Source organism: Ctenopharyngodon idella, chromosome 3, assembly GCF_019924925.1.
Source record: "Ctenopharyngodon idella isolate HZGC_01 chromosome 3, HZGC01, whole genome shotgun sequence".
NCBI lineage: Eukaryota > Metazoa > Chordata > Actinopteri > Cypriniformes > Xenocyprididae > Ctenopharyngodon > Ctenopharyngodon idella.
In genome coordinates, this window is record NC_067222.1 from 41,801,265 (window position 1) to 41,828,718 (window position 27,454).

The following is a 27,454-nucleotide window of genomic DNA, read 5'->3' on the forward strand; positions in this document are numbered from 1 at the left end:
TCTTTGTTGCCAGGAGTGCGCAATTCTCAGGGGCTGACGGAAAATCTCAAAAAAGACATGTCTCAAACTGTCTCGCTGCCATAGATATTGGGCTACTGTTCTTACTGCAAAGTACACAGACGCTGTAGATGGAAAATCTGCCTGCCAGGTTCATAGGGTCAGAATAGACATAGTAGGAACAGAGGAGGAGAAAAGGAGAGGAACAGAGAATGACCATAACAATTTCTTCATAAATGTCACTGGTCTTATTGTGCAAAATTCAACAGTGCATGCTGTTCTTAAGAAAAAAAGTTTCTCATAATCTTTCATCAAAATGTAATAACTTTCTCTGCCCCCGAAACAATGTTATGCTGATGTTACAAGGTCGTGCTGGAAAAAATAATACGTAAGGGATAATTTACAGTCAGTAATAAATATTTCCTGCTGAATATCCCTCAGAAATATACAACTTTGAGGAAGTTTAATGCATCACACATGCAGTTTCATGTTGTCTAGTACTTCTGTAATAAAGGAAGGTTTTGAAGCAAAAAACAAACAAACAAAAAAAAAAACTGTGCATTACTTTAAAGATGCAAAAAGCTGGACATTACACTACCAACTTAACTTGGTATTACCAGCAGGTAACTGGTTGGTTGCTGGTCAATCTAATGACCAGCTAATGAAAATATTAGGGCAGCTAATAATAACTGTCTTGGACCAATTAATAACCATTTTAGACCAGCTAGTGACCAGCTTGGTCCAACTAATAACCATTTTGACCAGCTAATGACCAGCTTGGAACAATTAGCAACCATTTTATACTAGCTAATGACCAGCTCGGTCCAATAAGTACAATTTTAGACCAGGTAATGACCAGCTTGGTCCAACTGATAATCATTTTATACCAGCTAATGATCAGGTTGAACCAATTAATAACCATTTTATGTCAGCAAATGACCAGCTTGGACAAATAAGTACCATTTTAGACCAGCTAATGACCAGCTTGGACCAATTAATAACCATTTTATGCCAGCAAATGACCAGCTTGGACGAATAAGTACCATTTTAGACCAGCTATTGACCACCTTGGACCAATTAATAACCATTTTATACCAGCTAATGACCAGCTTGGACCAATAAGTACAATTTTAGACTAGCTTGGTCCAACTAATAACCATTTTATACCAGCTAATGACCAGTTTGGACCAATAAGTACAATTTTAGACCAGCTAATGACCAGTTTGCTCCAATTAATAACCATTTTATACCAGCTAATGACCAGCTTGGTCCTACTAATAATCATTTTATACAAGCTAATGACCAGCTTGGACCAATTAATAGCCATTTTATAGCAGCTATAGCATATGATCCCAGATCAACTAGTGACCAGCTTGAACTAAATACCAGCTAATGACCAGCTCGGAGAAAGTAATAACGATTTTAGACCAGCTACTGACCATCTCAGACCAGTTATTGACCAGCCTGGGCACAGCTATAGTATCTTAAGCTGAATTTAGCTTCAGTTGCTTGTTGAGATGCAAACTCCTGTCTAAAGTTAAACTCCTCTTAATGTTTGACTCTTAACATCTGACTAATGAATCTCAACAGAGTTGCTCTCTTCCTACATGCACAGTGCTGAAGGCTTTCGAAAAGGCTTTATGTTTTGAACCAAGTTTCAGGAGTCGAAAGACTTCGAAAACAGTTTCTAGATGTGTGAATCCGGCAGCTGCTGAGGTCTGATCAACAAATCTAGCGAGAACGAGAAAGACAAATGGCGACACAAAAAGAGAAGTGAAAGAGGGAGAGAGAGAAAGAGATACGGAGATTTTCTGTCAACTCTCCATCTGTGTCTACTTAAACAAACTAGATGTGCCACAGAAACGACCACAATAACAGTGTGGCTTTCCACAGCTTTCAATTTTGGGCTCTTTCCACAGAGTTCAACAACAACAACAACAACCTAAGAATACACCCCGCCCCCCCTTGCGGCAACTGTCACACTCTTAATTAAAACAGCCTGATGCTCATTAAAACGTCATTTACCGGTGGCACATGATTCATAATAGAATCGCTGTTGATTTAGAATCTTTTATTTAGCTGTCAAGTAAATGGTTATGAAGGATTTTTTTATGCAGATGTTTTGTGTTGTGTAACATTTTGTCTTCCACCAGAATCCAAGAAGTGTGTGCTCAATTTCAGACCCTCAAAGAGCTTGTCAGTCACATCCTCTAGGGAACAATACTATTTTTTTTGTTGTTGTTTTATTAATATTACTTTTTTATATTTTATTTTGGTCACACTTTAGTTTAGGGTCCAATTCTCACTATCAACTAACTAATAACTTTTCCGTCAAAAAAAGCCTAATTACTGCTTATTAATAGTTGTTAAGTTTAGGTATTGGGTTTGAGATAATATAAGATAAGATATTCGAGATAATGCTTATTGCTTATATTTACGTAAACTGACATTTACATAATTATTTATTTAAGGTGTTTCCTGAAATTTTATTATACACTTTCATTTAGATAATTAATGTAAAAAAAAACATCATTGTTCAATATTACTTTTTAAGTGCTTCCTATCACTTCCAATCAAATTTTAAACTTTGATTTCTATTGTTGTATGTTTCTTTTTCTAGTAAATTGTTTAATATAAGTTATAGTAAGCCCTATATAGCTACTGTTTATAATCAGGCCTGTTTATAAAGAGGTCTGTTCTTTTTTTTTATTTAATTCCTCTGGTAAAATGTTAGTGAACCCATCATCTTCTCTGTACAGTTTCTAAAACTGTATCTAATTCATAAATAGAACAAATGCATAAACAACATTTAGTGGATTGCGGTCTTGCTGGAATGCGGGCGGATAGTGGTGGCTTTCCAGGATAAAGAGATTTTAAAAAAAGACTAGGCTTATTTTTCTCTTTCGGATACTGAGACCTGTTTACTGCTAGAAATGAACATAGTTTATTTCAGGCCCGTGCAGGTATCAATACTATACTTCTACATTAAGATCTCTGGAAGGTCTTTTCAGTCTTGGCTCCAAACTCAAGTAACACACTTAGGCCTCTAAATGGTGTTTGCTTGATTACGGCAAAACTTTAGTTCCAAGAAAAAGCATAGTGTGCTTGAAGAAGCTGTCAGCAATTGTGTGCAAGGACTGAAACACTTCTCAAATAAAGCCATTTAGGCAAGATTGCTGAGGGCCTTTAGCACCATTATAACACATCATTGTGTTCCAGCTCTAACCGTGAGCTGAGTTAGGAAGAAAAAACTTCTCTGTCCATGGCAGTTCAGCTATACCTTGAAGCATAACAGTTCATGACAAAGACAATGGCTAAATGTGAAGGAAAACTGCAGCTATAGGGCTGTGTATTATATTGAACATTCACACTATATTCGCTTTGATTGTTCTGATAATATAATATATATAGTATTACATATTATGTTGGTGAATACTGTTGGATAACACTTTATTTTAGTGTCTTTGTTAAACATGTTACATGTACTTACTGAAGTAATAACTATAAATTACACATATTTACCCTTAACCAAACCCTATTCCTAACCCTATAGTTGTTAAAGGTGCAGTAAGCAATTTCTGAGAAACGGCGTTGAAAGTGGACCAGACCAAGCACCAAAACACACTTGTAGCCAATCAACAGTAAGGGGCGTATACACTCATTAGTGGGAAGGTGCCTATGTTGCATAGCATCTTCATGAATTTGGGGGTGGATCTTACATGTACTTACTGTAGTAATAACTTTAAATAACGCATATTAACATGCAACTGACCCTAAATCAAACCCTATTCCTAACCCTATAGTTGTTAAAGGTGCAGTAAGCAATTTCTGAGAAACGGCGTTGAAAGTGGACCAGACCAAGCACTAAAACACACTTGTAGCCAATCAGCAGTAAGGAGCGTATACACTCATTAGGGGGGAAGTGCCTGTGTTGCATAGCATGTTCATGAATTTGGGGGCGGAGCTATCAAGATAGGGGTGCATGTGATCTGTTTGGGTAGTGTTTAGGGCGTGTTTGTTTTGGTGATTTCAAAAATCAACAGCGTTTCTCAGAAATCACCTACTGCACATTTAATTAATATTACTCAGTACTTAAATGTAAAATTACACTGTAATAAGGACACATTAAAATAAAGTGTAACCTATTGTTGTTTTAGTTTATTAAAAAAAAAAAAATATGGAATTGAGCATGCCGTAGATGATTATTTTTAACTTGATGTTATTACTCTGTTTTTGTTCTAAAATAATATGAATCTAATTGGCATCAAGACCTGTTTGGTTGAATGGTTCATCTAATTTAAAAAATGTTTACTTTTAGAATAAAGACATAAATATTGTAATATATACTGAATATCAGCAAAAGACTGAAACATATTGAGAAATAATTTTTTTTTTTTTAGCTTAATCAACCAGCACTAATTGCTGCTCTGCAGAATAGGGTTAAAAAGCCAAGCTATAGGATTACATTTCTTCAGCTCTGACCAAGTGATACATGACCTGATGATCAGAGATCTGACTACATGCTGGCTAGAATGAGCAAAAAGAAAGGGTTTGTGTAGAGATAATGATTGCTACAGTCCTTCACGCTTGAGAAAAGGCATAATTAAGATGTAGTTGTAGTTGAAGCATATTCCACAAACTTTGAGAAGCCTTGGCCTCACTTTTCCTCTTCTTCTTCATTAAGACATTCGCTCTTAATCCCATGCATAACTGCGGGATTGTATTCCTTCATTTATTAAAGCTGTACTTTGTCATTTTACTTGGAGGTACAACGGCGGTTAGAGATATTCAAATGCTTTTTATTCTTGTAAATGGTAATTAGAAGTGAAATCTACCGCCATGGCACTGATTTAATGATCACAAAGTGCGAGAATGAATCCTGTTTTTTCTAATGTGCTCTAAAATTTTCCTTGGTTAATTTAAATGTATTCGTCCATAACATTTAGCATAATTGAAGAAGCCACACATCTAAACGAATGTACCATTAGCATGAGCGGAAACACAAGTTACATTTTTTAGCACCTATTCACAATAAATTACACAACCAAGGTGGCATAATCAGAGACATTAAATGTACAATTAGAGGACAATTACTGTTGGAAATTTTAATAAAGCATGTATGGTACGATGTGAAGTGCCTCAACCTGAGTTGGTCTTAAAGATGTGTCTTCTGTGATATATTACTGGCAACGCATTGCTGTTCTTTGTCTCCAACCTTTTCCTTTAGAGTCTCGATCCTAAGGCTGAATGTGCAGGTTATCGCACATTTTCTGCACATCCCAGATTACTAGGGCCTGACGTGCTGTCAGGGAAGCTGTATCTGTTCTTTCCATTAACGTGAGAGGATTAATGAACTTGTCTGGAGATAATCTCAAACTCAAAGCCGGGAGATCACCGGTTTGTCAGCTCGCGTGGGCCATTATTATACGCTCCATTCTTTTCACATTCAGTTTCTTGAATCTGCTAATAATGCACACTCTTAAAAAATAAAGGATCTGTATTGGCATTGACGGTTCCAAGAAGAAACTTTAACATCCACAGGAACCTTTCCATTCCACAAAATGTTCTTCAAAAGGTTCTTAAAATGTTCTCCAAACTAAGACAAAAAAGGCTTATTTTAAGAACTGTTCACTGGAAGGTTCTTTTGGGAACCAAAAATGGTTCTTCTGTGGCATCACTGCAAAAACACAGTTTTGGAACCTTTATTTTTAAGTGTAGAGTCACTCAAAAAGATTTCAGAAAAAAAAGGAGGGAAAAGCACTACAGTTGCATTTTCTAATCTCCATTTGAAAGAAAAGAAAGAAAAATACATTCAGATTTGGAACAACATTAAGAGTAAGTATAACAAGTTTTTTGGTGAACCGTTGCTATCGTCTTTATCAACATCTGCGATATGCAGATGCTGCCAGACAAAGAATGCATTGTCAGGTATGTACTTACAGTGGAAGTATGCGGGTCAATGCAAAACACTTCCTCATAGACCTCCAGCGTGAGTGTATTTCTGTCAACATGTTTTTTGTTTGTACAGACTGAGGAATGAATCAAAATAGTTTTCTGTGTAAATCAACAGCATGCTGCAGATGATGTCGATTTAGCTAAACTTTTATTAAACCCGGAGCATTCCGTTAAGCCACCAGAAGCACTCTGTGGCTTTACACTAGAACAATAGTCAAGTGTAATGAGCTGTGGTACAATATACACTGTATGGAATAGAATATCTGCAAATCTTGAAAACAAAGATAGACATTCATAGTTTCGAATGATGTGGAGGTGAGGTGATAGAGGTGATATGGGTTGTGTTGCTCATACGGAGATAAAAACACAAGACAAGTTGACAAAAACCTTAGCCAGGACATGTCCTGTTTTTAATGGCACCGAAAGAAAAAGCAAGATGGAATGGAATTTCAACTGAGATTTTCTTTGGTAGCACAAGATGATTAGAACTGCAAGTTTGACTGGCGTCTGCTGTGATGAGGGAGGACGGACAGATCAATCTTAATGCAGCTATAATACACAATGGACCATCTGCTTTCTCAGACATCATTTATGATGGGCAGATCACAGATGGATCAGGGTGGATGCTATAATGATATGACAAATATGCTTGAAATTTTTCAAATACCTCTTCTGGAAACATTTTTAAAACACATTTTGATGACTGGGGATGAGATTAAAAAGTCCCTTAAATCCGCAATGCTGCTTCTGTGCTTCAGTAGTTACTCTCACCTCATTGTCTGCAGGGGTGAGATTGCTGAGCTTTTTATTGTTCAAGTCCACTGATTAATTCTGACACACATTTCCCTTTGTCACATACAATTCAGCAGATCTGAGGGCAGAAAGCAGTGAAGATATGAGACAGAAAAAGAGCTAAAGACAAAGAAAGAGAGAGAGAGAGAAAGAGGGTGGGGGAAAGAGACAGGTAGAATAGGAGAAAGAAAGAGAGATAGTGTGAGAGAGACAGGTACACTGTAAACCCTAATGCTCAAAGTAATTAATTGGTAGGGTAAACTTAAATTATAGTCAATCAAATTAACTTTTATGACTATTTAGAACTTTCTTTTTCTTTTGAGTTCACAAAACTGACACATTTTACGTAATCTAACTTGTGTCATTGTTTTAAGTTTTATGAACTTGTTTCTTTTAATTTAGACAAACTTAAATTTAACAAACTGGGCTAGGATTTCTTTTTTCCCAGCATGCTTTGCCATGACACTCAAAGGGAGAGTAAATGCTAAAATTAAGTGTTAAATGATGTTGTTTTTGTGCAAGATTAATGTTAAGTGTGAGATTCATTCAGCAATTGCTATGCTATGCTAATGCTATCAAAACATTGTGTTACCAATGAGCAAGATTACATGATAATTTTAAATTAAGTATAAATTAAATTGTTAAGAGCAATTAAAATGTATGAATACAAAATAATAATCTGCCAGTTCTGCTTACTTAAACTTTACATTTCTTAACTTAAACGTTTTAAGGTAACTGATTGCTTCAATTTTTTTCGAGTTTTGCCAAGTTTTTCGGGTTTACAGTATAGAGATGAAGAGCGGTAGTGAGAGACAGACAGGCAGATAGGGAAAGAGAGGGACAAGAAGATAGGTAGTGATAGACGAAATATAGAGGGGAAACGAGGCACAGATGGAGGAAGAGAGAGACAGGTAGAATTAAATTGACTGGGAAGAGAAAAAGAGACAAGAAGAGAGCCAGGTGAGCAAAGAGAGAGATGGCTAAAGTGGGAGGATGAGAGACAGGTAGAAAGAGAGCCAGGTAGAGAGGGAGACAAGTCAAAAAGGAGGGAGAGATATAAAGGTGTGGGGACATGGAGGAAGTGAGTGAGGGAACGAGACAGGTAGAGATGGTGGAATTAAGGCAAGTAGAGAGGGAAGACAAAAGACAGGTCAAAAGGATAGGAGAGAGAGAGACAATTGGACATGGAGAGAGACAGGTAGACAGGGACAGAGTGAGACAGACAGGAGGTAAAAGAGGAACTGAGAGGACAGTCATACAAAGTCAGTAAACGTATGCTTATAAGAGAGAGAAAAAGAGAGAGGGCTGTTATCTGAGCGTGTTTTGACTGCCTGCCATCTTACAGATGGAATCACAAAGAGGGGAATGAGAGATGAGGGAGTGGGCCGAGGGTCACGTTCACTGAGCAGCCCAAACTGAAACTAAAACACAATGCTGAGATTGTGAAGCAGGAACCGCTCAACTTTACAGCAGATGTGGTTCCCAGTGTTACATGCAGTGTATGAAGCATGACTCATGGGGGAGGGGTGGAGGAATCTAACCAAAATAAAACGCAACATGTGACCAACATGTTTCAAACATCCAAACTAGAAGTATCCAAGTTAATGACATCTCATCTGAGGACGGTTGTTTCACAAACATGCAAAAGACACTCTTCTCATAATAGTTTCCCAATATAACTACAAAGTAATACCGTCACACAACAGCCAGGAGGAGGAATTCAGAAAACAATCCACAACCCCCTCCCTTCATGTTTTTGCTCCAAGTGAGAAGATGAACCTTCATCAATCCCAGCTGATTCCCCAGAAGTCTTTGAAAAAGTTTGTATTGCACCACAAAAGTCAGAACTAACAAATTGATTCCTGATGTGCCCAGAAAAGCCACAGTGAGCGACTAGTTCCCCAGGCAGTAAGGCAAAAGCTCTCTACCGGGACAATCGTCTGTGAAATCTGACTCTGTGCTGTTTGATAGCAAGGCTCCTGTTGGTTGGCTCCCTGGTGCATAACAACATACTATCAGGGAGATAAATTGTACTGTTCTTGTTCCTGAGGAAGATGAGGTGGAACTGAAAGAACAAGGGCTTGTGCTCACAGAATTCAGAGCTAGCATCAGATTTCCCCTTTTGTCATTGCTAAGCTGAGTCACCAAGCTGAGGGCTGCAACACGGCCTTGGTTCCGGAAGTATTTTTCCCATTCATTTTCACAGGGATTTGTTAAAAGGAACTAATGATTGACTTAAAAACATGAAACATAAACCAAGAAGACAAAGGTACAGTACAGTGTACTTAATGTATTTTATGAGACAATGAACCACTCATAAAGTACTGCAAAGTATACCACAATGTGCTGTAAATCAAAATACCGAAGCGACTATGTAACGGAGGCTAGAGTTGTGCAAGTAAACCTCGCTCCACAGCAACTGACGCTAGAAGCTGTGGTCTTTTTTGGTGTCCTTGTTATTGCACATGCCTCCCACACTGGTTGATGCTGGTATGAATCCCACTTGTCACTGTACAAGTATGGACCATTTTAATTGGTGTCGTGACCTGAATGGGAGTGAACTTTAAGCCTGGTTTATACTCACAGCGTCCTCACAAGTATAAGCACGTTGAGTGCACGAGACCCATTTCGTGTGGCGGTGTGCACAGCATTTTTTGTAGCTTCCAAAGTTGCACGACTTTGAGGCGACACTGGCCGAGCACCCAGTTTGGACTTGTTCAAATAAAATTTGTTTATAAAATGAGCCTAAAATAGCAGAAATAATTCTTTTATTAAACATAAAGACCCATGTTTAATAAAAATGTTCATGAAATGAAAATATTTAAGAGATATGTATTTAATGTTCTCATATCCATATATTTTGTTCTAATGCCACAAGTAATAATCTCAAGGTTTACTGGATTTTACACAATTCTTTGATTCTTTTGTAGTGTGGGTTTGGTGAAGTGTACTAAAAACAAACATTGCCACGTCACGCGTGTCCTCCAAATTGATAGGCAACCTAATCAGTTTATATGTAAAGAAATGTTAGCATCCCAGACAGTGATGAACAGCTTAAACAGGACTATAATATGTTCAGGGATTGTTCTATGAGCATTCTGGTAACTTTTATATAAAAAGAGTACATACAAAAACTAGGTTTAAGCTTTGTTTTATTACAAATGTTGTAATGTCTATCAAAAAAAAAAAAAAGGATAGAAAATATTTCAAAGCACAAAAAATGTCACTCAAGACAACTACAACAATTCAATTACTTTGGAGTTTGCAGCACTACTGTTGACAGCCCCTTCCGCTGAAAGAGTCCTGCCAAGGTACAAGTTTTGATTACCTTACTTCTTCTGCTTCCTGTTGGTTTAGAGGACAATTACTCTGCCCTCTGTTGTTTCAAAGAATAGCACAATGGTGCACGCATCAAGTATAAACACCTTATTCGTTTGGGGCGGAGTGCACGCAGTTAGCGGAAGCTTCGAGTGGACACCGGCGAAAGTATAAACAAGGCTTTAGGGTGGTGAGTGTAATGTAGGCCAGATAGTAAGAGCTGTGCAGGTAAACCTCACTCCCCTGGTCTCAAGAGGCTTGCTAGTGACTGACGCTAGGGGCTGTGCCCTTTAGTCACCATGCGGGTTGATGCTGGTTCGAATCTCACTCCTTAGGATGTGAGTAGGACCATTTTTATTGGTGCCGTGACCTGGATGGTAATGAGCTTTAGGGGGGGTGAGTGTAATAAAGGCCAGATAGTAATAGCTGTGCAGGTAAACCTCACTCCCCTGGACTTAAGAGGTGTGCTAGTGACTGATGCTAGAGGCTGTACCCTTTAGTCACCATGCTGGTTGATTCTGGTTCAAATCCCACTCATTACGATGTGAGAAGGACCAATTTCATTGGTGCCATGACCCGGATGGTAGTGAGCTTTAGGGGGTGAGTGTAATGGAGGCCAGATAGCAAGAGCTGTGCAGGCAAACCTCACTCCCCTGGTCTCAAGAGGTGTGCTAGTGACTGACGCTAGAGGCTGTGTCCTATAGTCACCATGCCGGTTGATGCTGGTTTGAATCCCACTCACTACAATGCGAGTAGGACCAGTTTCATTGGTGCCGTGACCCGGATGGTAGTGAGCTTTAGGGGGTTGAGTGTAATGGAGGCCAGATAGTAAGAGCTATGCAAGCAAACCTCACTCCTCTAGTCTCAAGAGGTGTGCTAGTGACTGATTCTAGAGGCTGTGTCCATTAGTCACCATGCCGGTTGATGCTGGTTCGAATCCCACTTGTTACGATGTGAGAAGGACCAGTTTCATTGGTGCCATGACCCAGATGGTAGTGACCTTTGGGGGGTGAGTGTAATAAAGGCCAGATAGTAAGAGCTGTTCAGGTTAACCTCACTCCACTCCTAACAAGCGCCACTCCAGCAACTGACGCTGCATCCTTTAGCTTTCCATGCTGGTTGATTCTGGTTCAGCTCCTGCTCAGAGCAGTGCAAGTAGGACTAGTTACAACTACAGTTATTGAAACAACTGTAAATTTGTGGTAAGCAAGGGGTCATGGTGGGGCTGGTTAGTATGACCCCATTAGCACCTACTGGTAGATTTACACTAGAAGCAAAAGCATTTTTTTTTATTGACAGCCATTCAAAATTATTTGAGTTTTATGATTAAATAAAAATGGAAAACAACATATACTGTATATTGTAATTAAATAGTAGGCTTTTTCAAGGCATAGCTTTTTCTAGTTATTATAAACCAAAGCATAATGACCAAAACTATTGTATATTTAGTAACTACAGTTGCCATGATATTTTTTTTTTTTTTTTTGCAAAGGAAGTACTTCAAATCCAATCGGGCTATTTAACTTAAGATCTCAACACTTGGAATTCACCACACACATGCACACACTCCAAGTCCCCATTCAGATGAGCAGAGAAACAGACTTCCCTCTGTGCACAGACCCTGGATCAGCGCAGAAAGCCGTGCAGCTGTGCGAGACAGCTGTCAGGAATAAGGCAGACAATGCGCTTTGACGTGTTGATTCACTGCTCGCTGGCTACGAGCAGCCTGCATCGCTTCAGAAATGCATGCATTAATGGAGGTTTCCTTCAACCTCCTCAGGGGCTCCAACATAAATGATTTCTGCTTGGAGGACTTGGAAATCATACAGACACGACTGGATGGCTTGGGTTTAACCACTGACTTTGGTGGGTTGTTCTTGTGTCAAGCAGGGAAACCAAAATAAACTGTCAAAACTGAAACAAGCAGAATCTAACAATAACATTTCTCTTCCTTTACAGATAATATGTTAGTGGTGTGAAAAACAGCAGAACAGCACAGTTTCTCAAAGGAGGTCTATAATTAGAGATCCATCTATAGAGATAAATGCTAATGGTAACTATGCTAACCAGCAAAACTTTGACCCCTTGGTTCTTAATTTAAACATTTTGCACTTTTATTATTAGGGTTTACCAGCATTTTTATGTTTTCTAGATCTGATTGTTGTATCATCAACAATTTCCTTCAGTCAGATCTGACATCCTGTAATCCCTAAACATTGTGTCTTTCAGCAGGTCCCAGGTCAGGAAATCCAACCCTTCTCCACACACTACGCATAAATGCATCACTTCAGCTTAACTTCCCGCTACGGCTGAGGGCTCAGACTGCATGCTCTAAACATTACCCCAGTTGTCATATTTCATGGAGTTTGACATGTGAACTGCCGTAACAGGATTTGAACCTAAAATATTCTAAGCCTCTTCTACTATATCAGAATATTTCAATATGAGATCCAATACAGTGCGGCAAATGTACTGTTTTTATTTATTTATTTTAAATACGCTTATCCATTGACCATAAAACATGTTTTATCATGCATCTTTTTTATTCCCGCCCACATTTTCAATCAGAGTTTCTTCCCCCCCTTTTTTTAAATGATAAAGCACATCTGAAGCTGGGAATAAACCTGGATTTTCCAACTGGATTTATAATAACACTGATAAACCCTGCTTACTTTGAAAGTCCTCAGTGCAGGTTTTGACATGCATTGTGCTTTAGCAAGATGATTTCCCATATCATAAATCGACCTAACATGCATTAATAAGGTAAAGACGGCCTCATACGTACCATGAAGAAAACTGGTGTGCACATAGCCTACAACAGAACTTACTGGAAGCTGGTACCACAGAGATACCACACAGTGCCAGTGGCGATCAGAGGGAGAAAGATAGTATGGGGAAGATGGTATCTCCCAGGGTGAGATCCATGCAATATTCTACATTACATGAACATATTCTACATTACAGTGTTGAATGCATGCCAGCTGTAGCTGAAAAGACTTGCTGTTGCTGCTGTGAGAGTTCATATCAAAGCACTGCAGCAATTTCAAAACCAATACGAGGGGGAAAAAATCATTAACATCAAAGGAGTGGAAAACTCAAACTTGGCTCTTAGCTTAAAGATCCACAAGCTATTTTGCTGCGTGAGAGTTTTTGTTCCTGTTGAGACACATCTAGCCTGGCACACACTTTAAAGAGCTGCTTACAGACCAAACTTGTGAGTAAACGAGAGCTGTTTGAGGGTTGGTTTATCCAAGTAGGGCATTTTCCTCAAACAACACTCTTGATGGCCCAGGAATATTCCTATTAACCAATCAATGGCCTCTGAATATAGAGGTTAGGATAAGATCCTGGAGTCAGGGAGTGAATTATGGATGGGTCTGATAATCAAGGCTGGAATCCCAATATAGGAAGTCAAAACAAAAAGGTTTTGCAAATGTGCATTTATGCACTTGGCAAATGCTGTTATCCAAAGCATCTTACATTCGCATTCAAGGCATATGTTTTTATCAATTCACATTCCCTTTGAATCAAAATGAGCAAAAATAAATATTACAACCCTGCACACTGCAGAAATGATGAAAATTATGGTGTTTATGATTTCCCCCCTTATTTCTACAATGGATTTTGTGGCCTACGCACCTTGTTTTTGGACTCCGATTAAATTGTGGTGAGTCTCTGGTTGTTGTTTTTTTTCACCCTGGGAATTGAAGTTATGACTTTGGCACTGCTAACATCACACTCTACAATTTGAGGGATGGGAATGTATAAATACATACATAATTCAAATGACATTTCAGTAACCTCAAAATGTATGATTACAAGAAGTAAGTTGCTAATGCTATCAGTCGTGTTTGGCTGATTTCTGTTCAAATACTTGCTGTTAGGATCTGTATCAGGCATAAGTCAACAAAACATAACTTTATCAGATATTTATCATACAACCCGAAAAATGTATCAAATTTTTAAAATTTGAATACAATTAAAACTAAAAGACTTTCAAATCACATGAGCCAATCTGTATTCACAATAGAACATGTATAACATAACAAATGTTTAAACGGAGAGATTTTAAACTTTTTTCCACTAAATGAGCTCATTTCAAATTTGATGTCTGCTAAAGGTCTCAAAAAAGTTGGCACGGGGGCAACAAATGGCTAAAAAAGCAAGAAATTTTGAAAAGATTCAGCTGGGAGAACATCAAGCAACTAATTAAGTTAATTGATATCAGGTCTGTAAAATGATTAGCTATACTCAGAAGTAAAGATGGGCAGAGCTGTGAAAGAGTGCCTAACAAGATTGTGGAATACTTTGAAAACAATGTTCCTCAACATCAAATTGCAAAGGCTTTGCAAATTTCATCATCTACAGTGTATAACATCATCAAAAAATTCAGAGAAACTGGAGAAATCTCTGTGCGTAAGAGACAAGGCCGAAGACCTTTGTTGGATGCCCATGGTCTTCGGGCCCTCAGTTGACACTGCATCACTCATCAGCATGATTGTGTCAATGACATTACTAAATGGGCCCAGGAATACTTCCAGAAACCACTGTCGGTAAACACAATCTGCCGTGCCATCTGCAGATGCCAACTAAAGCTCTATCATGCAAAAATGAAGCCATATGTGAACATGGTCCAGGGGTGCGGAATTGGCCTGCCTGCAGTCCAGATATTTCACCTATAGAGAAAAATACGTCAAAGACGACCACAAACTCTTCAGCAGCTGGAAACCTATATCAGGCAAGAATGGGACCAAATTTTAACACCAAAACTCCAGAAACTCTTAACCTCGATGCCCAGACATCTTCAAACTGTTTTGAAAAGAAGAGAAGATGCTACACTATTGTAAACATGCACCCGTCCCAACTATTTTGAGACCTGTAGCAGGCATCAAATTTGAAATGAGCTAATTTTGTGCATAAAATTGTAAACATTTCTCAGTTTAAACATTTGTTATGTTATCTATGTTCTATTGTGAATAAAATATTGGCTCATGTGATTTGAAAGTCTTAGTTTTCATTTTATTCAAATTTAAAAAATGTTCCAACATTTCCGGAATTCGGGTTGTAGGTATATAGCAAAAAATGTTTGATGTTTGGCTAATTTTGCTAATGGAGCAACATAACAATTTGGTTGTGTGAGACAAATTGACAAACGTATCACAGCCTGAAAATTACTGACTGATAGTAAACCTCTCTTACAGTCACTGAATAATCTGCATGCTGCCTGGAGGAATAACCAATCATTTTAAGTTAAAGTGTTGTTAGGGTTAGCATTAAGGCTAACTTTGATAAGATTATTGTTACCAAACAACACAAGACATGGGTAAATCATGTTGTGCGCACAATCTCAACATGTAAATCACAGTCTCTTGCTTTAACTCGACAGATCACTAGAAAGAATCTTGGTTGTCAAGTTTGTAAATCTAACCTAAACAACACCTTGTCTCATATGAAAAGAAGTGCACTTAATCTTTACTTTACTTACATAATATAATATTAAGGAAACAAAAGACAACATAAAGAGTGCGCACAATGACTCTGTTTCACAGACAGGGCTTAGATTGTAAATAACATGCAATTAAGTGTCAAAAAACATTACATTCAATTCGTACTTAAGTACATTTTTTAAAGTATATTATTTCCGTAATAAGCACTCTTTTTAAAATTATGCTAAAGTGTAGGCTACTTCTTTTACACAAGGGCTTTTTCTGTCTCTCTGTCTTTCTCTAATTTGATCTCATTCCTCACTCATTGGCGATCATCAGCGTTCAGTGCTGTGGTGTGGCATAATTAAACCGTTCAGTGAGCAGGGTTTTCCTACACACTACAGCTACTCCTTCCTCATTCTGATGGGATGAGTACTTTTCCGTGGCACATGTCCCCCTGGTCCGGTCTCTGACTGAACATGGACAAGGTAGAGTGAAAGGTTGCACAATGATTTATTGCTGCATTTGCACCTAGATCCCAGTCAGATAACTCAAGTTCAATATACTCGTCACACATACACGCACACACCAGCCCGTGTGGCTTTCCAAGACTGCGAGAACCGGAGCAGTTACCCCTCCATGCGCCTGCAGATAGATTAGCATCCAGCTCAAAGCAGCAGCACATCAAAAGAAGCTTTGATGCTTCTTTACGGCTGCACAGAGGGGCAGGTGAGGGAAAGGGTGGCCCTGTGCCGTCAACGAGGATTCTGGGAAATACTCCCAGCTTTTAGAGATGGAGAAATCTATAGCCTTCTCGTAGTGGGAGATGGATATAGAGCCTGGGAAAGAGCTTTATTTGGGATGAAAAAGTGCATACTTGCTGTGGTGAGGGTGGCCATTTGCTCTGGATGTTCAATGGTTTGAGTGGGACCATATGGCAGGCTATTCATGTCAATATGATGTATAGATGATTCTTCAAGATTAGCACATGGTGTTTGGTCCTTTAGCAATGATTATTTACAGCACAAACCGAGAAATGCATTGCACAATATAATTGTTTTAACGCCTCCAAAGTGTAATTGCTCAAAATTGTGAAGCACAGCAAAAGAGAACTCTGTTTGTTAATCAGTCTTTCAGTGTTTGTCTCTGTCTAGTCGGAGATTATGTTTAATTATTGCTTTTATTACATACATTGCCAATCCACTAAAATATTGTTTCCTTTCATGATCTTTCTTGAGAACTAGATGAAAGCTGGGATTTCAACAGAAAGCATGTGATACACAATGTTCCTTTTTTGTGTCGCTGGCACAAGAGTTATCCTAGCAGATGTTTATCATGAAGGTTGGTGTATCATGCAAATTCAAACCCAGATTTCCTCTGAAATTATCTTGCGCTTTACTCACCCTCAAGCCATCCTAGGTGTATATGACTTTCTGGTAACATTTTAGTATAGGGAACACATAAACTATTAACTACGACTGTTAACTTGATAAACTCCTAATTCACTGCTTATTAATAGTTAGTAAGGTAGTTGTTAAGTTTAGGTATTGGGTAGGATTAAGAATGTAGAATATAGTCATGCAGAATAAGGCATTAATATGTGCTTAATACGTACTAATAAACAGTCAATATTCTATTAATATGCATGCTAATAAGCAACTAGTTAGAAGACCCTAAAATAAAGTGTTACCGACTTTCTTCTTTCTGATGAACACAATTGGAGATATATTAATAAATATCCTGACGCATCCAAGCTTTACAATGGTAGTGAGTGATACCAACAAGTATGAAGCTAAAGAAACTGCATCCATCCACATCCATCCATCAAAAACGTACTCCACACGGCTCAGGGGGGTTAATAAAGGCCTTCTGAAGCGAATCGATGTGTTTGTGTAAAAAAATATCCATATTTAACAAGTAATTAAGTAAAATATCTAGCTTCCGCCAAACCGGCCTTCAATATTCAAGTGACAAAAAAAAAAATGGAACTGACGTCACGTCAGTTAAGCTTTTTCTGGAAGTTGAATAGGGAAGGTGTAGGACGTAGCGTAAGCTTTTTGAACTGCAAGAGGCGTTGCGCTCTTCCTAAGTTGAATACGGAAGGCGGTCTGGCGGAAGTTAGATATTTTACTTCATAACTTGTTAAGAAAGTCATATACACCTAGGATGGCTTGAGGGTGAGTAAAGCTTGGGCTAATTTTCATTAATCCTTTAATGTGAGAGGAAAAGGTAAGATACAGCGTATGAGTTACCGAATGTGACATGTTAGGTTAAATTATTAAATTAAACCATGCTGTTTGACCAAGTTCAAGTTTACCATCAAGTTTACCCATATACTGGTCCACAAATGAGACTAGCACCAAATTAGGGATGTGCAATACAGCATTTTCAAAATCGAGTCAGTGGGTGGCCTGAACAATTAGTCAGCTAATTTGGGTAACACTTTATTGCGAAGGTACCCGAGTCCCTATGGTACACTAAAGCAAAAGACAATGATGATAAGCATCTTTGAGGCCTGGTCTCACAGACAGGGCTTAGATTAAGCCAGGATTAGACCTTAGTTCAGTTAGGTCATTTAAGTAGCTTTTAAAAGTGCCTTAGACAAAAACATTACTGGTGAGCATCTTGAGACAAAACAATGACACTGACATATTTTAAGATATACCAGTGAAATTTTCTTTCAGTTAAAACAGCTGAAACATGCATTCTAGGCTTAAGCCTTGTCTGTGAAACCAGGGGGAAAACTTCTCACTCGCCTAAGACTTTTGCACAGTATCATGCTGTACATCACAGCAGTAATTCATCTTGTCCTAAGCCAGTAATTTTTTCAGCAGGGAGTACTAATCCAAACATGCATAATCCACCTTGTCTGGAGTGTGAATTGTGCATCTCCTGATGCTACTGTTGCGTAATATCTGTGTGTGTGTTTTTAGCGACCAACTGCTTCTGTCTGGACCCACCAAGAAAGACCAAGAAATCACAGATGGCAAATGACAAAGCATAGTCAAAGAAAACAACAACAACAAAAAAGGTTTTCCTCTGGGTGGAAGCGAATCAAGCATCAACTAGCAATTATTTGATCACAAATGAGTCAGGTAGCCCTGGCAGTGTTGTTTCAACAGAGGGAATATGGCAGACACACTCCGTCGATCCGCCCTGTTTTATGTGCGGCTGTTACAGCTTCTGCTGGCAAATATCCCCGAGAGCGTTTGATAGTGTCTCGCAGTTTTTAATTAATGCGTAAGCCTGGCGATGTTAATTAAAACCAGACTGATCATTACCCACCAGGAAAGATCTTACGGACGCTCATGCTGCCGGCCAACAAATGCTGAACACAACTGAGGAGTTACTAATAATCGTCAAGCTCAGATGCAATCTTTAATGGGTAAAAAAAAAAAAGGTTTTCAATGGGGATTTATAGGTAAATATCTGCATACTCAGTTTATCTTTGCTTTGTTCAATATCATAATAAGGGCATTCATACTATTGAAAAGCACTTAAAGGGACAGTTCACCCAAAAATTCTGTCATCAATTACTCACTCTCACATCATTCCAAACCCAAAACACAAATTATAAGATATTTTTAAGCTCAACCGTACTAGCTTGACATACTTGCATTGGTTCTTGCGGAAGTTCTTGCATCGGTTCTCATGCTTGAGCTTCGGTTTACCAAATTTGAATGCTCTGTGTATTTTCACTGATCAATTTTTATATGTGAATAAAAGCCTAATTTAAATCGGTTTATCATACAAAGAGGCTGTGCCTCTTCAGAAATCTATGATTAAACCGCTCTATTCTTACAGATTACTTTTACTTTTTATCTATGAACATTGTGAAGCATCAGAGTTTTGGTTGAATAGACTTTAAATGGAGACAGAAATCTCTGATTTCATTTAAAAAAATTTCATTTGTGTTCCAAAGATGAACGAAAGTCTTAAGGCCCGTTCACACCAAGAACGATAACTATAACGATAACTATATTAGTGTCCACCTGATATTGTTCTGTTTATTATACATGCGCGCTACCACTTTAAATGCTCAAGCTCTTGAAAGCAGGATGGATTCTGATTGGTTGTAAATGTTTTTATCTTTCATAAACTGGAGAAAAATTGTTCTGAAAGTGATTCCAATGATATCGTTTCTCTGTGCCGTCATTATTAGTTGTGGTATGGACTCTACTATTCTTTATTGAGAACAATTTTTAGAAATATATCTTTATCTTATGGGTTTGGAACGACATGAGGGTGAGTAAATAATGACAGAATTTTCATTTTTAGGCCTAATCCTGGCTTAATCTAAGCCCTGTCTGTGAAACCAGGCGTGAGTCCATGTGGCGATGTGAGTTTGATTCGAGCGTGCCTCAATTCTTGACCCTATTCTATTTTTAACATACTTTTCATATTTCACACATGTAGAAAGACTGCAACTACATACACTATTAATCTTGGTCAACATCCAACAGCAGAAACACATGTTTTTGTTAAACACAAAAGGCTTAGTCCACGCCTCGTAAATACACTTGGGATGAAAGTAGGGGATGTTCTGAAAAACTGGTTCTCTATTGGAAATGCATTCATGAAAAATGAAAGACTGCAGTATCACTTACTTCATAGGTTTGAACAGGGCTTGTCCGTAGTTCTGGAATGACATGATGAGCTTCAGCTGAGTGCCGCCTGACTTCATAGCTGTGAAAGGAGCATAATTACTGTAACACCAGCCGACCAGCTTTCTAAAAACAAGACAATATGTACACACACCCACACACTAACACAACCTTCTCTTCCAGCATTCATGCTAAATAGCTTTTGCTCTAACTCACACAAGCATGTATTAGCTGTGATGTTTTGGAGTCAGTTTTGTAAGCAGCAGTGCATTTTTGTCAGACTGTCAGCAAATCTCATGAACACATGCAGATTTACAAGACTAAGCAACCATCTGCTGTTTATGAGAGTCAAAGAGTTTGAAACATTTGAAATATGAGATATTTGCAAAGTCCCTTTAAGAGAAGTTATTTCACTCAGCGGCCATCTTTGAAATGCCTCTCGGGCATGCAAGTGCAGCTCCTATCTCTTTGAACAGGCAAACATTAAATTCCCCAAAACTATTCACAAGGTTTACGATTAAATATCATATTTGAAATCACCAATTAAATCTGACATGTTTCTATAGGAAACAAAGCTTCTAACAGCAGCTGCAGTGATGCGATGACTTTATGATTGGCTGTTTTATTCAGAAGGCGGGGCCTTATTCCACCATATTGCTCGTTGCACTTTCTCCCAATCAGAGTAATACGGGTGAACCATCTTTCTGTATATAAATTCTTTGATATTTCTGATATAATAAATGAATAATCAAGGCCAGTGTCACAGTCACCGCCTTGTCACGTTTGTTTTGTTTGTCATGTGCTTCTCTGTTCCCGCCACTCATCACTCACCATGGACACTGATTACCTTCCCAGCTGTTTGTCATTTGTATTGTGTATTTAAGTTCCTGCCTGTGTTCAGTTCAATGTCCGGTATTGTTTATGTCAACTGTGTTTGCTGTTACCCTTTCTTCCAGTTTCTGAGATTAAACTTCGTTGTGTTACTTGTATCTTATGCTTCCGTCTTCCATGGAGCACGCCTGACAGCCAGTCATGTGACGCTCACTCATTTAACTAAAACTATTAACTACAGCTTCAACTTTTTTTCCAGCTAGTTTTCATTTCTCATTTTAATTTAGTTAAACTTGATGTTTAATATAACTAAAACTGAAATAATATATTATTATAATATTAAAAAATGACAAAGCACAGCAAAATAACTAAAATCAACATAAAAAGGGAAAACGTAAAAATAGCAAACTAATTTAAAATATAAATAAAAACTATAATAGCATCTAAAATAACACTGATTCATACATGCATTATAGTACAATGATGAAGATGTTTTCAAAATTTTCAACATTCAGACATAAATTGGATGGAAATAAGTAAAAAAAAAAAAAATGTGTTAAATGTGTATGTGGAATAAATGTTTTTCAAAATCAAATGTAACCTTGTCTAAGAATTTCAGCTGCATTTTAAACTTTTTGAAGTTTAAATGAAGTCCCCTCCCAAGCGGTTTGCGTGTACACAGGCCTTTGGCAGCTTAACTTAGTCACAACAAATCATATTTACTACAAAGCGAATAATCCCCCAAAATTACACCATACTGTCTAGAGTGAAGTCATGTTTCTCGTGGCTTTCCCAGCTAGGGCTGTGTCATTGCATGTCTCTCATTTTCTTTTTTTTAAGTGCCAGATCCAGACAGTCTAGTTCTGGAAGTCTTAAAACTATAAGCAAAGTCAGGAAACTGACCTTACATCAGCAGAAAACATGTTTTTGTCAAGCTGATTAATGAGATTGGACAGCAAAGATGGCTGATATGGCTTTACGTCGAGTAATCCAAAAATTCTGTATCATATTTCCCCAGAGGGCACCTGTGCAATTCTGCAGCAGTAAAGTCTTATTGAACTCATTAGTTGAGCAGAGCCATAATGCCGTAGCTCTAAGTGTTATTATCTAGTGTATCTAGGTCTACACATACACAAATAAGTATTGTTTAACTGTGCATCTTTTGATTTGCTTCAATCCCTGGAGAACTGCTCTATTTATTTGATTAAATGCATCCTAAATGTTGCCAGCAACACTATTTTAGTATAATTTTTTGAGAGCGCTGCAATCACAGCAGAGTATTTCACCAAGTGCTGAATTTATAACCTTAATTAATCCTAATATGACTAAAACTACCTCAAGCAAGGTGCTATTTGTTCCAGAAGCTGTATTGAACCACACTGTAAAAAGTGAACAAAGACAATTCTTACCATAAGAGGTGATATGTGATATATATATATATATATATATATATATTTTTTTTTTAAATGATAAATACCTATGTGTGAACCCAAATATTCTCTGTGACACTAAAAAAAATTGCTATGTTTGGGGCGGTACTATCAGTATATCTGACCAATGGCAGACAGGCGGAGTGTTCAGGAAACCTGCTTGAAAACAGTCATTATTGTCAAAATTTTATTTGCCGTTGTGAAAAAAAAGTGTGCATAATTGTATTGAATGTGCACTTGTAGTGTACTTCAAATCTTAAAAGCATTTCAAAAAACTGTAATTGCAGATAATATCATATTAATGAAATAAAAGGCCACATAAGTGCACTTAAAGAGAGCACACTTTCATGACTATGTTTCTTATCCTACTTGAGTCCACCTAAAAGTGCACTTTGTAATAATATCAAATTATAAATTTTACTTAAAGTACATTTTAAATCGCAACATTAAACATTACATTCAGTTGAAGTATATTACCATAATATTACCGTAATAAACATTCTTTTTGAAAGTATGCTAAAGTGGTGACACTAGTAGCACAGAAATTACACACGTCATCAACTATGAGCTATATTTAATAACCCTTAAAATGATTTTAGTTGGTGTCAGGTTTATTAAATAATATTTTTAATTCATATAGTATAGTTTTTTAAGTCAGAGGCTGTTTTTATAAGAGCATCACAATACAGATGTATCAGACTGATGTGCTCAGGGCAGGAAAAAAGTACAGATCTTCAGGTGGACTTTCAGACTAATGGAAGAAGAGTGGTTGTCAATCACACGCTCTCTTGGGAATAAAAGGAAGTGTGCATGCCGCTTCTGCCATCATTCTGCCTACAGAAATAGGTCCTGATGTTTACTAGCCATCTGAAGTGCCTGAGTGCATGCACACACAAACATGTCTATGTGGATCATTCTGTATACCTCACAGTCTTAAATAAAATACTTACAAATGGCACTTTCCATGAAAAGGGGACAAAATAGGATCTGAAAATAGTATTTTTTCCCCTTTTTCAGTAAATGAAGAGTGAAAGGACGTATTTAACCTTCAAAAATGTCAACCTCAGATGGTCAAACTAAATATTATATGAGCAGTTTTATTTTATTTTAGAGATTTGCGACCTCATTACCAAAATGTTAGTCTCGCGTAGCCAGACCCTCAAACTGACAGCTTTCATTGGCCAAGGACTGGCCAAAGGCCGTCTGATTGATATGTAAAGCAACCAATCACAAGTTGTTTTGTTCACCATCATGTTTAGGGGCGTTAAAATGTATAGTCAATGCAATAACATACATACCGGTTTACAACCAATAATTAATTCATTCAAAATTCCAGTGTTTAGTTGATCCTGATAAGCGCTCATTGTCACACTTGTAAACACGACGGCTTTCTTTTTCCATGAGGGGGTTTGGCTTCACGATGGCTTTGTTTAGAATGTGACGCGTGACGCACACGTCTCCCGGACAACCTATAAAATTCAACCAATCAGATGACGACTTTGAAACTTCCAAAGTGTTTCCCATTTTGAGTGCCAAACACTAAAAATTATTTTCATGATTTGTTATCACAACATTTTTTCTTTTGTCAAATCAACTTTAATAATTAATGTGGTTCAGATAACATAATATTTTGAGTTTCTGTTGATTAAACCAATTGCCATTGTATTAACTAAAATTTTTAATTTCAGTAAACTCAAAATTTTAAGGCAACCAGGTAACTTACTTTTTTAAGTTAAACCAACAATTCTTTTTTTTTTTTTTTTTTTTTTTTTTTTTACAGTGAATGTATCAGATGTTCAGCCAACAGTCTGAGGTTGAGACTAACCAAACGTAGGACATTTACTAAACCAGATTTGTATGATTTTTGAAATTAAACAAACCATATAGTTTTTTAAACTACATCCAATTGGTAACAGGCTTACAGATTTAGCCAAAATACAGAGGGGCTAACTAGTTTGGGACAAAATGTTGTTAAATTAAATTTGTTTAACCTTTACAGTTATTCTTACAATAGCTTTGGTAACAGTGGTTGAGCTTCATTGACAGTGCAATTTCTGACAAAAAAAATAAAACCAACTTTTAATGTGTGTTTAAAACTAACTATTTTTCATGCCATATTAATCTTATGTTTGATAATAGTTTATGTAACATATCTAAAAGTTTTCTCTACTAAGTGTACTCTATTTTTGGAAAATGGCCAATTTTCTCAAATTATTACGATTTTCACATTCCTCATCCACTCAAACATGCATATTGCACATCCATTCAATAAAGCCCCTTTAGCCTCCAGAATTCATTGTAATTTAACCAAAATGACAATTTGCACACCATTGACCTAGTTGGCTCATGTCAACCACTTGGCAATAATTGCTTTCGGGATGGCAGCACAGGTCCTAGAGCCATCCCACTTCAGCTGGGCTGTTCCATTAAACAGGAGCAGGTCCTGTACCTGAAGTTTCCGAACCTACCTACGCTGGTGATCCTCTGGGAGACCAGGTCCTTCAGGAGGGCCGCTATGACAGGGGTGTGTCTGGAGTACAGCTCATATCGGTTAATCCCGATGTGGAAGCGGAGCCAGTTGGGGTATGACTCAGCACTGGCCTCCCCTGCCGGACTGTACTCCTCCTCCTCCACGTTTCCCTCGTTATGCCTGTCGGTAAAGGACGGTGGAGGACATTAGTCACTACCAGCACACATACTGCCTGAAAACAGGAAACCATATTATGGGTGAACTGAATTTCCCTAATATATTTAGTCTTATAACATTAAGATGAACTCAAAATTAGATAAAAGCCATGCAATTTTTTATGAGTGTAAATGTGTAAAATATAGTTTTTATACAGTTAGACAAACTAGCAGTACTTATTGCTAGACCCAGGTGGAATCTGAGCTTAGTAATAACATAAAATATACTCCTTGTTAAAAAGAAGTACATTTTAGCATACTTTTAAAAAGTGTACTTATCACGTAAAAAAATATACGTGCAAATGTAATATAAGTGCAAATGTTTTCGGACACTTAATTGCATGTTATTTACAATTAAATGAAAATGTATTAAAGTTTAAATTTATATAAATGCAATTAGCTGAACTTAAAAGTGCTTTTTGACCCACTTAAAGGTGCAGTGTGTAAATTTTAGCGGCATCTAGCCGTGAGGTTGCAAACTGCAACTAACGGCGCACACCCCTTCCACCCCTACCTTTCGAAGAAGCTACGGTGGCCGTCTGGCCGACATGTCGTCATCTGAGAGAGAAGAGAGTAGCTTGTGTGAAGCAATGAGGTTTCTGCTTCTACGGTCTCTGCTTCTAATAAACCAGACGACTATTACTACTACTACTTCGTGCATATTCAACGTAGTGACGATGCAAGCTGCCTCTAAATACACGTACGATTTAGAAGAACAACAACATAGTGACGAAATGCGCTCTGTTTGTCCATTTAGGGCTGCTGTAGAAATATGCCGGCGCATAATGACGACTTATCATGGAGAGGGGACCTGCAGTGTATGAGATAGAAATGGCTCATTCTAAGGTCTTTATGTCTTTATGTACCACTGAAAACATAGTTATGTATATCATATTGCATTTCTGTCAATAGATCCTCCCAAATTTTACACATTGCACCTTTAAGTAGGACTCAAGTACATCTTATATGTAATTACATAATTACTTGTATTTTCTTTACGATATTGGCTAAAGTTACTGCTGAATGTACTGACATTTTAGTTTATTTATGATAAACTAAAATACTTTAATGTAATTTCTTTTGAAAATTGAATACCATGTATTGAAATAATAAGGTTGCAATTTAGCATATACATTAACTTTAAATGTAACATTAAATAACAACCTACAGTTCAAATTACAGTATAATCAAGTACTCTTTAGTATGTTAGTCAACACATCAAAATACGCATAGTTTTAAAGCATGACAAAAGACTATTAAAACATAATGATTTAAAATGCACTCTAAAGTATAACTTGCAATTTGACATTATTATAACGTGCAGTTTTTAAAAGTCTACTTAAGTGTGTTAAGACACTTAAGACGGTTTCACAGGCGAGGCTTAAGCTAGTCCAAGACTAAAATGCATGTTTGAGCTGTTTTAACTTAAAGCAGCTTTCACTGATATGTTAGTGTCATTGTTTTGTCTCAAGATGCACACCAGTAATGTTTTTTCTAAGACACAATTATAAAACCTATTTAAATGCCATAATTAAACTAAGGCTAATCCTGGCTTAATCTAAACCCTGTCTGTGAAACCAGGGTATAGTCATTAACGTGTACTCTCTTAAAGTGGCCTTTTATTTAATTAATATTATCTGCAAGTACAGTATTTTTAAATATACCTTTAGGATTTGAAGTACACTGAAGTGCACATCCAGTACATTCATCATGCTTCTTTTTCACAAGGGACCTAATAAAAACATGCAAGGGGTGGGCAGGACTTTATGATTGTTTGAGGGGCTGTTTACATGACACCGCTTTCAACTAAAAACAGAACACTTTTTATGGCCGTTCATTTACACGACAACACATTTTGGGGGCCTGAAAATGTAAAGTTTTGAAAACGGGTTTCAAAGTGCATGTTTTTGAATACGATACCGTTATTGTCTCTGTGTAAACTACAAAAGCACAAATATGTGAAAACAATGAAGCATGCGTATTACATGTTCAGTCTATAGGAGCGTAGTGTTTCTTTACAAAGTGACATCGCCAACTACTGGCCTGGCATGAATAATACAGCTTTTTTAGTCATTTTCACAGATCACAGCGTTGTCGTCTGTATGCAAAAAAATGCAATGGAAAGACTTTTCTGTTTTTAGTACATCACTGTCACGTAAACATACCCTAAATTTACAGGATTTTCTGTGTAGATTCTGTGTGCTTCAAAAAATCAGCTTTATTTGACCTCAATTTACTCTGAAGAGAGAGTGTCATTTATTTAAACTGTTTTAAGCTTTATTTATTTAAATGATATTAACATGCTAGCCGCAATGAATTCCATTACTGAATTCCAAAAACCATTTAGTATACCGTTTGATGACTGTGAAAGCTTTAAAACATTTAAATGAAGGTGAGCATGTTTGAATGTTTTGGC

At 37.5% G+C, this 27,454-nt stretch overlaps 1 protein-coding gene across 1 annotated transcript in view; it reads right to left on the reverse strand.

Annotated features, from left to right (window-relative positions):
• The window catches only part of fam20ca (FAM20C golgi associated secretory pathway kinase a), a 72,237-nt gene that overhangs the window by 41,973 nt on the left and 2,810 nt on the right, over nt 1–27,454 (reverse strand). Inside the window, exons 2-3 of the mRNA XM_051886065.1 lie at nt 24,822–25,003; nt 20,096–20,174 (exon numbers count right to left, since the gene is read on the reverse strand). Coding sequence (XP_051742025.1) covers nt 20,096–20,174; nt 24,822–25,003 — 261 coding nt within the window. The remainder of the gene's footprint in view (nt 1–20,095; nt 20,175–24,821; nt 25,004–27,454) is intronic.